Source organism: Carcharodon carcharias, chromosome 17 (genome assembly GCF_017639515.1).
Source record: "Carcharodon carcharias isolate sCarCar2 chromosome 17, sCarCar2.pri, whole genome shotgun sequence".
NCBI lineage: Eukaryota > Metazoa > Chordata > Chondrichthyes > Lamniformes > Lamnidae > Carcharodon > Carcharodon carcharias.
This window is the reverse complement of record NC_054483.1, coordinates 79590835-79605666: the sequence shown is the minus strand read 5'-3', so window position 1 is coordinate 79605666 and position 14832 is coordinate 79590835. Positions and strand designations below refer to the sequence as shown.

At 40.1% G+C, this 14832-nt stretch overlaps 1 protein-coding gene across 1 annotated transcript in view; it reads left to right on the top strand.

Moving 5' to 3' along the window:
• Window positions 1-12667, top strand: part of LOC121289858 (inactive carboxypeptidase-like protein X2) — a 226852-nt gene extending 214185 nt beyond the window's left edge. The window contains exons 13-14 of the mRNA XM_041209764.1: window positions 1239-1338; window positions 6593-12667. Coding sequence (XP_041065698.1) covers window positions 1239-1338; window positions 6593-6843 — 351 coding nt within the window. The 3' untranslated portion in view covers window positions 6844-12667. The remainder of the gene's footprint in view (window positions 1-1238; window positions 1339-6592) is intronic.
• Window positions 12668-14832: the final 2165 nt, after the last annotated feature.

Sequence of the window (14832 nt, the reverse complement as noted above, 5' to 3'; positions counted from 1 at the left end):
GTGAAAGCAAAATTACAATGATGAGTAATACCTTTCAATACCCTAAGGACATTTTCTCATCATGATAAAATTATAGTAGTTACCATACCTTCCATGCTCATGCCCTGCATTCAAATCATTGCCTTTACATGCAGACGAGGTACTGATCTATTTCTCTCCATGTTACAATGCTGTGATAAAACTTTAGGTAGAAGCTAGCTTTGACGTTCCCCTGTTAGATTTTTTTTGTTCCTAGAAGAGTATTAACATTCATGGGTACCGACTTTGCTGTGCTACATTATGATGAGTAACTTATATTTTGGAGGCTTGAATTTTGACTATCTCATCTAAACTCAATATACACTTTAGGGTGAAAATCTTGGAATTTTCAGAGTTACCTGATCTCCAACTCTAACTTCAGAAGAAGCTCAGTGGAACCTATACAGATATCACAGAAATGGTTACTTACACCCCTTCTCCAGGATTCCTTTGCCACTGTGAGAGATTGGGAGAAGCCCCACAGATATTCCAAATCCTTATCTCTTTTGTTTTTATCAAGGTCCTACGCGCAGTACCACCTCCACATCAGCAGCCATCAAACAGGAGGTTGACTGTGAATTGCTCCATCGTTTGCTGATAACTAGGTTTCCTCTCGCTTCATTTTTGCCTGTCACATTTTAGTCCCCCATCTGTCTTGGATAAGGCTGTCAATAAGTGGAAATACTTTTATTTAGCATTACCTACGTCCACAAAGATCTTTTGACCCCCTAGTCTGACACCTCCTGTTAATTGTCTGCATTCTGTCAAATTTCATGTGAATATAAATTCTGCTCCCATGCTCTCTACTCATATCCAAATCTGTGCCTCAAACTATGTGATATGGCAATGAAAGACTGCATTACAAACAGCACACTTTTACTTCGTTTGGGCTTAACCCTGGTCTAAACATTTGGCAGTAAACTGCATCCATATTGAACAATGCACTCTTGTATCTTTTGTACATACATACTGTTCGACTGTGTTGCTGCTAGTTTCAATCCCAGTACAGTTAATTGTGTGGTTAAGACACATTAGCCCATCACAAAGTGCTGAAAGTTCTGTCATAACACAAAATATATTTGAGGAATTCCAGGATATCTGTTACAGGATGAATTAATCTTTTAGCACTTAACAATTATATTAATTGCAAGATTTGCAATTACAGAAAACTTATCTTTTAACATTTGTGTATTTCAGTCTTTGTTTTTTCTCCTAATCAGGTCCACAGGGGTATCAAAGGTTTAGTGCAAGATAAACAAGGAAGAGGCATTCCAAATGCTGTCATATCTGTTGAAGGCATAAATCATGATATTACAACAGGTAAGAAAATATTATTTTTCTCTCAATAAAATTAGACCAAAATGTACAAATGATAATGTAGATGAGAATTAAATCCTATACAATGTGCAAGAAATCTTAAGAGTGTCTCTTTGTGGTGGGATAACAGCAGATATCTCAGTATCATAATGGAAACTTAGTTGTGGGATATGACCATTAGTTGTAAATAAAGATGATCAACTCAATCAGATTAATTTAAAAAAAGACTCCCATTTATATAGCACCTTTTATGACCTCAGAATATTCCAAAACATTTTAGTCAATGAAATACTTTGGAAGTGCAGTTACTGTTGTAATGTAGGAAATGTGGCTGTCAATTTGCATACAGCAAACTCCCACAAACAGCAATGTGACAATGACCAGATAATTTATTTCTGTGATGTTAGTTTGAGGGATAAATATTGGCCAGGACGGCAGGGATAGCTAGCTGCTTTTTAAAATAGTGCCATGAAATCTTGTATATCAATCTGGGAGAGCAGACAGGGCCTTGGTTTAATGTCTCATTCAAAAAGCAGGACTTCCAACAATGCAGTGTTCTCTCAGCACTGGGTGCGTCAGTCAAGATTTTTGTGCTCAAATCCTGGATTGGGGCTTGAAGCTACAACTTTTTGAACTCAGCAGGCAAAAGGGCTACTGACTGAGCCATGGCTGGCACACATCCTTTGCAATCCTTTTCCAAGGTGTTGTCCAGCTGGACAGACATATGCTAGAAATGTAGAAGTTGTTCAATTTTAAGTACTTTGATAAAGAGTCAAGTTTATTGAAAGCACCTACTACACCTACGATACCAAACGTCATCCTTTTGTCTATGCTTAGCATTTCCTAGTATGCAGGATTTGTACCCAGGCTAGTTTTCCTGCAAAATTGTATTTCATCATTTTAACAAACTTAGGATTTCATTTGCAAAAGTAGTGGAATCAGTGGGAAGGATCTGTTCACAACCCTGCACTCCCTCTTCAGATTTTCCCTCACAAGGAGTGTATTTCAGGGAATCAAGGTGATTTTCCTCTCAGTGGCAAAGAAATGGCTTTTGCCGTTCACTTTGTGTACAGTTTCCAAAGCCTTCTAATGGGTTTGTTAGTGGAGATTTCCACTAATCCCACATCTGATCCAGTGTGGTGCCTTCTGCTAGGGGTCTGTGGTGGTGTGTGCAGGGGATCTTCAACAATCAGATTGAAGAATCCTCACTGACACATGTAGGCTGCAAATCAGGAAGTCAAAAAAAAACAGGAAACATAAATTGCAATTTAAACATTTTACAAGAAGCAAAGTAGAGGTTTAGAGCAAACAGATGGGATTAATGTCAACTATCACCAAGGCAGTCTGATCCAGCTAACTTTCTGGCATTTGGTTAGCACTGGTTGAGAGAAAGCAACAAGTAACACTCACATTGTGTCACTGAGACTCTCAATGAACTGGAGCAGGGCAGGTCATTAGCAATGTGATTGAAGTTCCCATCCATGCTGTTCCCCAACCTTTTCAATGTAATAGAGATAATGGAACCCGGGGCCTGAATGCCATCAGTTTCAGCTTCAATCAATGCTGCAAGAGCTGGTGACAGACTCCTCTGGTGTCTGGTCCAGCATCAATGTCCACAGAGGTGATCGCATGCTCTGTGGAAAACTGAAGAGTGTTGATGCCAGCACCAAAATGCAGCCCAAATTGGAAGTGACTCTCCATATCTCCAAACATCAAACAACACTGCTGGCAGATTTTCCAATTCTTCACACAATTGCATATGTGCTAAAAGCAGCTTCTAATTGAGGGTTGGGATCCAAGAGTTGGCGATTCTATCCTCTGCAGTAGAATATGATCTGAGGTTGTCCTCCAGTGAACTGTCTGCTGGGCTGTCTTTTCCATTAGGCCTTGTTCCAGTTCATCTGCTCCGTGCATTTCACTCAGTGCAGATGCCTCTAACTTTCTATCCATTCCTCCTGTGGTGCCGATTTCTGTATTGCTGCTTGAAGAGATGGATTGTCCATGATTCTTCAGCAGGATTAACCTCCTCCAAGATCTTCAGAAGGACATAGAAAAGAAAGGGAAAAGGGACAATGGTCAGAATGGCACAGAGAGCTGAAGTATTGGCAGAAATTTGGCAAAGGATGCACCACAAGGTTTTCATACTGCTTGAATGTATGTTTGTTTGAAAGAGAAAGAATGCAAGTAATAGGCTGATACCCTATAGAGTGTTGCTTCTAGCCTTAACATCAGCAATGTCCCTCACCCTACCTGCCCTGATGATGTCTATCCTTCCTCCAAAATGAGGGCTGGGATGGGTGCTGGGCTTTCTCATTCTCTACTGGTTGTTATGAGCCAACTTATCCTCTTGCAAGAGAGGGCAAGAGTTAGTGCATGGCTGTTGAAAAGATTTGTGCCAATGTGAGCATCAGCGTCATATAGTGTGCATGCTGAGCAATAAAGTTGCGAGTAAATAGTGGGGAAGCCATATGAAATGAGAAAGCAGTCAGTGAGAAGTGCTCCACAGTTGTTTGTAGGTAACAGAAGATTTCAGTGTATCCCTGTCATGAGGGCAGCAGCAAAGATGTGTATAATGTTGGAACAAAGAGAATCACTACAGTGTCCCCTTCTGATTGGTGGAGAAGCAGGTGGCATGGAGGAGGGAAGTGTTTGAGTACTGTCGGAGACATGCCAATGCTGCAAACTGGTTTAATGCAGAGAAACAGAGATGGGACAAGCTTATGCTCACCCAGCTTATTGTCCAGGTTACTGAACTGCCTCTGGCTCTGAACCAATATCTAGCCCTGAACCAACTGCCTTCATGCCCCACCTGCTCCATTGCCACCAACAGCACTCTGTCAGACAAGTGAGGTGCTGTTGCCTGAGACAAGTTACTGCACAGGATCCTTCCAGTGACAGCACTGAATTAACCTGAGGTCAATGACTCCTTGCTTTAAGAGATTATTTGCTTAGGGAGTCATAAAGTGTTTGCATTTGAGCTGGTGCTTGCTACAAGGCCGGGACCAAAAAAATTACACTAGATAAGAAAAGCCATTTGGGAAAATAAGAAGTGACAAAGAACTAATCAAGTGAGTGATTTTGACAACAAACTCTTAAAAGAAAGAAATGAAAAATCGAAGATAATCATTGAACCAAATACATGAATTTAGTTTCCTTTGCTGAAACCAGGGTTGAAGGAGTTATCTGATCCACTGACTTGCTCACTGAGATATTCAGGGAAGGCTGAAACAAGGGAGTTAAACTTAACCAAGTTTCAGGCAGATAAAGATGAGGCAAGTGTGAAACACACTCACTGATCTAAATTACAAGTTTGGGGTACTTTAACTCCCAGGCTTCATTTAAATGCCCTGGTCTGCTTCCTGCCTAGGACTGTTGAGATATGCATGCAGACCACATACCAGAAGGTGAAGATCATATGATTTATGGCTGCCCACTGGCGTGCAGGTAACTGGTGCAGAGTATTTCAGCAGGTGGGGGAGAGATTCCAGGAGTTGGTCGACCATGACTTTGTGTATGGATCATGGAGCAGCGCTTCTGCTCCTCCTGGCCACGTAATAGAAATTACTTCTCTAACCGGGTGATGGGGGTGTGGGGTGGGGTCTTCTTCACCCTTAACAGTTATCCTACATTTTCTTGGCAGGGAAGCCACAGTAACTTCCCCTACTATTTCTCCTTGCAAATTTGAAACATCATTGGGAAGCTGTTGATGTCATAGGACCCCAATTTGCATTTATGCACAAGGCTCCCACTTGAGTCCACTGGGATTCCATACAAACCCACAGTATTAAAATCAGGAATCACTGGGAACAGAACGGGATGTGGAGCCACTATGTCTTAACAGCAGACCATCTCTATTCTGCTCCTCTCCCCAAGAAGGGAAAAACTTAAATTCCGCCCAAGTATTTTTTCAATGGCATTGATCTTTTGGGGACATGACTGACTGATTTGGAAAATGGAGGAAAATAAAATGATCTCAGGAAGTAAAAGCAGCCAGAGAAGTTAAATAAATCACAGGAATATCTGAAATATAAGGCAAGAAAAAAGAAAAATGGAGAAAATCAGAAAAAAGTTTAGAAGTAAAACCTATCTATCTATGTATTTATGTGTGTATGTATATATTTATATGAAATCTAACTAACATGCATTGTTTTATATTATCAAGCCAAAGAATGTATAGAAAATTGACTGGGTATATTAACTATTGGAGATCCATAAAAATAAAGAGGCCTAGAGGTGGTGGGTTGACAAAGGAAGCATTCTTCTCATAAAAACTGAAGCAGAATATAGGGCAGGATTTTCCCATCAGGGGGCGGGGCCCGCTCGCCGACGCACGGTGACGTCGGGAGTCCCGCGCTCCATTTAAATTTTCAGGTAGGCGGGGACGCAGCAATGGCCAATTGAGGCCATTGACAGAGTAATCAAACTAATAATAGACCTGCCCGTCCAACCTTTTCGTTGGCGGGCAGGCCAGGAGCCCTGGCGGGAAGTAGAAAAAGCATGAAACCTCATCCACGGGCGGGATGAGGTTTCATGTAGGCTTTTAAAAATTTAATTAAAGTTTTTAAAAAAACTATGGACATGTCCCAAGTCTTGTGACAGTGTCACATGAGGGGACATGTCAGAGAATTTTTTTTTCTCTATTTTTAATACTTTTGACAGTAGAGCCAATCTCCCTGAGGCAACACTTAGCCTCAGGGAGATGAGTGCGCTCTTTCGTGCGCAAGCGTGAAAGAGCGCACTCTTGGGATTAGGGATCCCCCCCCCCTCCGCCTGCACAGGGAGCGCATAGCACTTCCGTGCGGAGGTCACCCTGGGTGGGCTTCAATTGGCCCACCCACGTAAAATGTTACCATGCCCCCAATTGGGGGCGCCGTTCAACTTCGCCCCTGACAGGGGGAAAATCCTGCCCATAGTCACTTCTATCATTAATAAGCCAGGAGGATTTCAACAAGAATGATGTCTCAGCTTGTATTGACCAATGTAAGAGTAACAGACTGGGAAAATTGAGAAGAACAAGTGTATGTTGCTAGCCACTTCAATCATTGAAAAAAATACACAATATAAAAAAAAAACAAACTTTCAATACTATAACAGATTTTGGAGAGCAGCCCAAAAAAATCATTGGGTTGTTAATCAAATTGCTGCTGTCTCCCAGTTGAAGTCTGATCATAAAATGGAGTGCAGAATGACAGTTAAAGCTGGTGATATACCAAATGAGCACAGCCTTTTAATCCTATGGGTGCATCTTTTATTGCAGCAATTGATGGAGACTACTGGCGGCTCTTAAATCCTGGCGAATACAAAGTTACTGCCAAGGCTGAAGGTTACTCGAGTGCAACCCGACACTGTGAGGTGGGATACGACATGGGAGCAACGCAGTGTCATTTTGTTCTGGCCAGAACGAATCTGTCAAGAATCAAAGAGATAATGGAGCAGTTTGGGAAGCAGCCGATCAATCTGTCCCTTAAGCGCTTCAGGCGGGTTCGACACAGACGTCGCCAGTTATAGGAAATCCTTGTCGAGAAAAAGGACATTTCGAAATGATCACGGTCAAGATATTTTATATCAAATAACAAAAAACCTTTTCCAATTCATTTAAAATAACAAGATGCAGTCATGTTATTTGTGGGCACAATACTCAGTTCATTATTTTAATATATAACATATGCAACTTTTACACTATTCAGCACTTTCCTGCATGATGTAGTTAGAAAACTTGCCACACTGCTGCATACATACAGGAGAACATTTTACCAGTATTTTTTGGAAACACTGGCCTTCACTAATCGACACTACATAGATATGATTTATGTATCTTGAAAAATACCCTAAAATCTTCTCAAACTATTGGGAGTATTTAGTTTACTGCAGCGTTATGAGTTGTACTGTAAAAAATGGAATCCAAACATAATAAATTGACAGGCAGGATAAGACCAGCTGGCCCATCAAGCTTGCCTCAAACCATGATGGCTGGACCACCATGGTTAAACACTTCACAGCACTCCCTGCCACTCTCCCCTGACTGCCATTGCATCCACCCCACAGCCAGCTAAACCTCTGCGACTGACAAAAAACACAGGGCCAATAAGGGGAAAATACTCTGTAAAACACCTCTCTGACCCTCACAGACAATCAAAACCAGTTTCAGAGATCACATGGACTAAGTGATATATATATAAAAGGTGCTTCAACTTGATGCAAAAATCTGCCACAGTCAAGAACTAGTCCAGTTCCCTTCTGAAGGCAAGAAGAGAGTCAGTATCCATCACACTAACTGGCTATGTATTCTGGAAGCTCACATTTCTCTTGGAGAAGAAGAACTGCCTAATATCAGTCTATTCTTATCCGTATTTAATTTAAACTCACGTCCCCATGTCCTTCTCAATCTGTTAAACTGGAATCTACGCTGCAGAGTAATTAGGTCAAGGTTCTTGAGTCTATCTAAGCACCTGAGGTTCTTTGAGCTAGATATTATTCTTGTAATTCTCCTCTGGATCTTTTCCAAGGTGACTATTTCACCCACCATGTGGGGGGATCAAAACTGGGCACAGTGCTCTAGATGTTGTCTGACCAGCGATCTGTGCTGTGTCATGGTGGTATCCTTTGCTTTATACTGAATGGTTCTTGTAACATAACCCAATGCATTGATAGCTTTAGCTTTAGCTTCTCAACATTGGTCATGAACCTTCAGTAATCTTTGCACAATAGCATTAAGACTGTTTCTCTCTTATCTTCTTTCACTATTGTTCTCCTAAATTATAGGTGAATTCTGTGTTAGCCAAAAACATGCGCGGGAAAAGAAAGACTTGCATTTATATAGTCCCTTTCATGACCACTGGACATCCCAAAGACTTTATAACCAATGAAGTATTATATTTAGCTAAATTTCATGTCATTTGTCAATGTGCGACCCACTCCCCTGGCATATCAAAATCTTCTGGATCTGATGGGATTCCTCTAACTTCTTAACCCTTGCACAGATGTTGGTGTCAAACTTTCTTGATTTCAAACTTACTTACCATGCTCCCAGCACTGCTGTCCAGGTCAGGAATAAAGACTGTGAAGAGAAACAGGTCCAGGACCACTCCCTGCGGATCACCGTTAATAATATGCCTCCAAGCTGTTAACATCTGTTAACTAGCACTTTTTGGCTGTGGGATTGAAGCAAATTCCTGATCCAGTGTTCCCAATTTCTACCAATACCACAAGATTCCATCATGTGAAGTAATTTAGTGTGAGATATTTTATCAAAGGCTTTCTGGAAGTCCAATTAGACAATATCTACCAGATTTCTCTAATCATTTATCCTAGTAACTTGCAAAAGAAACTTCCTTCAGATGTTTTTAAATCTATTTGAGATTTGCACTGTACCTCCCTATTGCTATTGGTCTGCTCAAGTTAAGTTTGGCAACTTTACTAAATAATTATCGGTCGCAGAAGAGTACAGCCTGAAAGACGCTTTTTTCCTCATTTACATGAGGATGGTTAGGGAGAGTCTACAAGAAAATGTTGCACCAGAAATGTTGCAGCCTGTATTTGCCAAGTGCCCAATCTCTTAGAACAGCAGTTTACTTACTCACAGTGACTCAAGGGTGTTCAGCAACGAAGTAGGTTACAGACAAATTAACACAGTGGATTCTGGTTTGCAAAGTGTTGTTGGCATTCAGTTTTATTAGAACAGACACAGGACTCACAAAACTATCAGCAGTACTATATTCACAAGTCTTATATCATAAATAGATAATTCTATAACAATGTGTTCAGATAGGAAGTTATTCTATGTGACCTGAAGCAACAACCAAGGGTACATTTATATTGCAGCTGTTGGTTTAAAACCAGTAACTGCAGCACATGTTTAGACAGGTAGAACTACATGTACGTTGTCGAACTCCTGCCAGTCTTGTCCAAAAGACAGTTCCAGGCATGCCTGGATGCAAGTTTGCGAAAAGCTCTCTTCAATAGTTAAATATTTAAACATTTTTGCAAGGAGTGGAGAATCTCCACACTCTAAACATTTAAATTGAGATTTGCTGCAACCACAGTGTGTCTGCATGGAGTCCAGCAGATACTCTGAGCAGTGTGAGATTACTTCAAAGCGTTTCACCCTATTTTATTCTGGAGCCAGTTTGGGATCTGACTTATCGAAGCTGAAATCACTTAAAACCCTTAATAGTTGCAATGCAAAGGGTTATTGTATTGGAGTTAATATTCTTCATCTAGGTGGATACTTTGGTAATAATATCAAAATAGCCAAGTTTTTGGTACACGTATTGAAATGGTGAGATATAACTTTAGTTTTTGTCTGGTAGTTGCCTTTTGGACCTGCCCCAATGCTGTTTTTCACTGGTCGTGCAGCAGATATGTTGTTTATCAAGGCAATTTCTGATCTTTGTTACACATTCTTCACAAGTGCTGTTACACTATAGGAAAACAAATAAGAAATCTCTTTTGATCTCTCATTCCCATGCTACTTCTCTAAAGGATATAAGTAATAAATTGAAAAAAACGGAAGCATTATTTTACATTTAAGATGAAACTTTAAAACCTTATTGACCAACTTGAACAATTGAGGCATCACTTTTGCAAAGAGTTACACATGTGGCTTTCAGTTTGATTGCTATTTCAGTCATTCTAATGCAAAATTAATTTGAACTGTAGTAAAATGTAAAAAGCCAACGAGGGAAAGTTCTAACAAGCGGCTTACTGAAAATGAGGAATGCATATCAACTTACATGGACTCACAATATTCTATTATTGGTTATGGGCACAAACTATATCATTTTGATTCGTTAAACAATTGCTGATTTCAGAGGTTCCATCCAGATACCAAATTCCAGATTCTAATTAGACTGAATCAAAACAAATTACCTTTTGATTTCAAAAGTGAAACTGTCATCAGTAAGTAAAGCAATAAATTTGATGAATTTGAAACAATTAAAGGAAAGCATAAATATAGGGATAACATACAGGGATAATTTTCAGGCTGGCTGCAAGTGGAAAACTGTCCATTGTGGATTGGATGCCCATTATACACCTGCCTCTGCCCAAACTGAAATTTCGACCATTGAATGTTACTGCACATTCACTTTTGTTACTTACTTCAATCGAAAGGATGGCCAACCTAAACACATTTAAATATATTGGAGTCCCTTTTCCAACTGCTGGGTAAACAATTGCTGTTACACTATAGGAAAACAAATTAGAAATCTCTTTTGATCCCTCATTCCCATGCTACTTCTCTAAAGGATATAAGTAATAAATTGAAAAAAAGGAAGCATTATTTTACATTTAAGATGAAACTTTAAAACCTTATTGACCAACTTGAACAATTGAGGCAAAGAGTTACACATGTCTGCGGTGCTCCATTTATTACCCATCCCTTGTTTGCTTGATGGCAATAAGATTCAACCATGTTGATTGGGACAGGAATCACAATTAGTCCCAGAAAGACTAGGTACGTGTGGCAGTTCCCTGAAGAACAATAGTGAAGCAATTGGGTTCAAAAATTAAGCAGGCCCAAAATGAAAATAATTTTGTCTCCTGATGCTGCATTTAGATGGGTAGTGCAATCACCCTACCGATTTTATGCCCATTTGGGGCAGAAGAATGGGGAGGTGGTGGCATATTGGCATTATCACTCGACTAGTATTCCATGGACCCAGGGTAAAGCTCTGGGGACCCAGGTTTGAATCCCACCATGGCAGATGGTGAAATATGAATTCAAGAAAAAGCTGGAATTAAAAACTCTAATGATGACAACCAGAAATAATTGCCAATTGTTGTAAAAATAAACATCTGGTTCACTAGTGTCCTTTAGGGAAGGAAACTTGTTGTCCTTACCTGGTCTGGCCTACATGTGAGTCCAGATCCATAGCAATGTGGTTGACTCTTAAATGCCTTTGAACAAGGGAAATTAGGGATGGGCAATAAATGCTGGCCTAACCAGTGACACCCACATCCCATGAATGAATAAATGAAAAAAAAGCTGGAGTGGAAGTTGGAAGATCATCCCATATATGTTTCTGGATCTTTTGTTCATTTTGTGTTGGAGGATTGACTGTTTTAAAATGTGGTCCGCTAAATTCTGACAGCAATAGTCACTCGCACTTTCAGTAGAAGCATATGTGCCCTCATAAACGTCACTTCTTTCTCTCTCTCCCTCTGTTTTTCCTCCCCCAAAAGTCTTCATTTCTACCCTTCTTTAACTGGGTGTTCCTCCTTCTAACTCTCTGGACCTTTCTATCTCTCTGGTATACCTCTTTTATATAGTTAGACTCAACAATCCCAGTACCACAAGACAGAGAACTCTCGCTCTCTTTCTCTAGTTCTTAATATGCTCTTCTTTCCAATAGCAACATCCAGCACCCTGTTCTTGTCCCACCAGTCTCTACTTTTTTTCTTCCTACTCCTTGGGCAGTAGCATAATAAAATGAATAAAACCAGGATTCCAATGGATACATGTTATTGGTTTTAGGGACAAAGATGAATTTTCCATTGTACACAAGTTGGAACCACAGAGTTCCCCTTTTTATAATTGGATGTGAAGAACTGTAATGGTAGCTGCACCTGGAAAAAAATGGTGGGATGTGATAAGTTAGAATTTGTGGTTGAATGTGTTTCAGGCAAAAATTCAAATTAGCGAGAGCTTTAGTGTCGTATTCTCGTTGATTAGCAAATGTCAAAAATAACCAATCAGGAGAGGAACACAAACTTAACTAATGAGATAAACGGATACAAGAAATTCTATTTAAAGATACTCAAAATCAGTGTCGAATGGATAAAATCTGAGTATGTCTAATTATTTTGTTAGTACCTCTGATTTTAGATTTATGTTCCACAATTAGAAATGTGGGCATTTGAGGAGATTGCGAGCAGCTAAGCATACTGGTGTTTTCATTCTATTTCTATGTCCAAAATGGTATTATTTCCCTTCAATGAAATGGCACTTTTAAAAATCAATTAGCAATATTGTATCACATCACTTTCGAGTGTTTTAAATATTGTTTACATCCAATGTTACATTCTCATGTGGCAAGTAATCAAAGCACAATTTAAACATTTATATAGTCATGGCTAAGGTTCTAAATATGACCTTTGAAGATAGTACCTTTCTTATTTCAGCACAGTTGCATAATATTTTTATATTGTTGGTGTACACTCGGGTTTATGGTGGAAACTGTAAGCTGAATATCCATAATATTTTTATATTTAACCTGCTAGAATATATGTAACTTGTTCATTCTGTGTTACTTTGTCACTTTGTGCTAATTTGTTAATTTGCAGTCATCTGAGCTCTAGGTGTTCTTGCCTTTAAAATAAAGCATTATAACATGCCGGTTTTCACTTGCTCTTGCATTGATTCAGTAATATTGATAATGAGCTAATGTATGTCAGTCTTTGGGCAGAATTTTATATCCCATGGGTGGGCATGCACCCAACCCGATCGCGCGAGATAGCACCGGGCAAGTGTACCTACGTGATGGTGCCCTCGCGCAATATTTCTCTCGGGCGCATGCAAATGTCGGAAGTGCGCCCACTGACAATTAAGAGGGCAATTAAGCCTATTAATGGCGCAATTGTCTCTGATTTTTCATGGCCCATCCAACCTTACAGTTGGAGAACAGGTGAATCGGCCACGTGGCCTTTACATTTTCATCAGACCTCACGAAAGGGCGGGATGAAATTTCCATTATGAAATGAAGTAAGAATAAATATCCGTGAACAGCATTTTCATCAGCTGTACTTTCAGGTGCTTTATTGTGTTGCACGGACATTTTTTAGCAGCTTTTTAAACCTTTGAGCATTTTCAGGCCCGCAGCTCCCTGAGGCGGCTATCTGCCTTCAGGGAGCTTTCTTGCATTGTTCACCTGTGTGCGTAGAAACATCATCACCCGCCCCCACCTCAGCAGCGCTGAGCTTTTCTGCTGGCTGGCCATTAATTGGCCAGGCAGCGTGAAATCGGGGTCGGTGCCAATTGTGGTGGGGGGCCTGTTTCCCGACTGCCCCCAGGCCTGCTGATCCCGTGCTCCCGCCAAAGGTAAACGACCTTGGGCTCATTTTCTTCAATACCCCTATAGTTAACCACCATTGCTTGGCTAACTTTAATAGATAACTCAGCAGAGGGCACTTTTATACATAACTCTCTGCATGTTCCATGTATTCAAACTCTGGCCTTAGATTTAAAGAATGTTAACGGGCTTCTCTGTAGAGAACAGCAGCCTGGCCTTTCCTATTGATAGATGCTGTGCATTGATATTAGGCAATGGAGATCCATGTGTTATTTCCACTAGCGGCATTTTAGTTCCATATAATGTGTGACAGTTACAGATCAATGAGGAGGAATACATTTCAAATGTAGCAGGGGCTCTGGCGTCATCTCTATTTTCTGTGATAGTTCTACAATCAAAAATCTGGAAACATTTATATGCTTTTTCTTTGCAACTAGATGTCATCCTGATAGCTGAACTGTTTAACACTGAAGTGCCCTAAAATGCGACTCTTTATGAAGTACACATCCTGTGCAACTCATATTTTACGCAACTACGTTCAAATAACTTTTAAAAAATTGTACAATCCTTATGATATTTTCAAAGTAAGTATTGCCCTGTGAATTTTGTTATGGTAGTGCCCCGGTTATGTAACATGACCAGCAATTCAGAATTCTGAATTAATGTTAGTTTGAATCCCACCATCACAGTTTGGAAACTAAATGAATTATATCTTAGATCAGGAATTTTTTTTTTTAAAAAACTTGTTTTAGTAAAAAAAAGAGTGACCACGAAGCTATCAAATTGACATAAGAACTCAACTGGGCCACTGATGTTTTTTAAGAAAGGAAATCTGCTGTCTTTACCATGTCTGGTCTAATGTCAATCCAGCCTCATACCAACATGTTTGAATCGTTACAGCTCTCAGGAATGATCTAGCAAGACCGACAATTGTATCAAACTAAAACAGAATTACCTGGAAAAACTCAGCAGGTCTGGCAGCATCGGTGGAGAAGAAAAGAGTTGACGTTTCGAGTCCTCATGACCCTTCGACAGAACATGAGGACTCGAAACGTCAACTCTTTTCTTCTCCGCCGATGCTGCCAGACCTGCTGAGTTTTTCCAGGTAATTCTGTTTTTGTTTTGGATTTCCAGCATCCGCAGTTTTTTTGTTTTTATCAATTGTATCAAACTGCTATGTTTGCAAACTGCTATGCAGCCCCACCACTGCCTTTTCAGGGCACTAGGAATGGACAATAAATGCAGAGCATGGATAAAACTAAATCATTGTCAGCACTGTTCATGTTTGTTCGTTTGCTGCCCTTGTGAGAGTAAAATAGGAGTTGTAAATGGGAAAGTAATTGCTAGAAAGCAGAAAAGTTAGGGTGAGGCTACAAAAAAAGAGAAAAGCTATAGTGAAATATTTTGAAAGACTTATTTCATAGATGTCGCACTCAAACAGATCAAAGAGTTATGGCAGTGAGGTCAATAGTCCAATCCAAGTTCCATG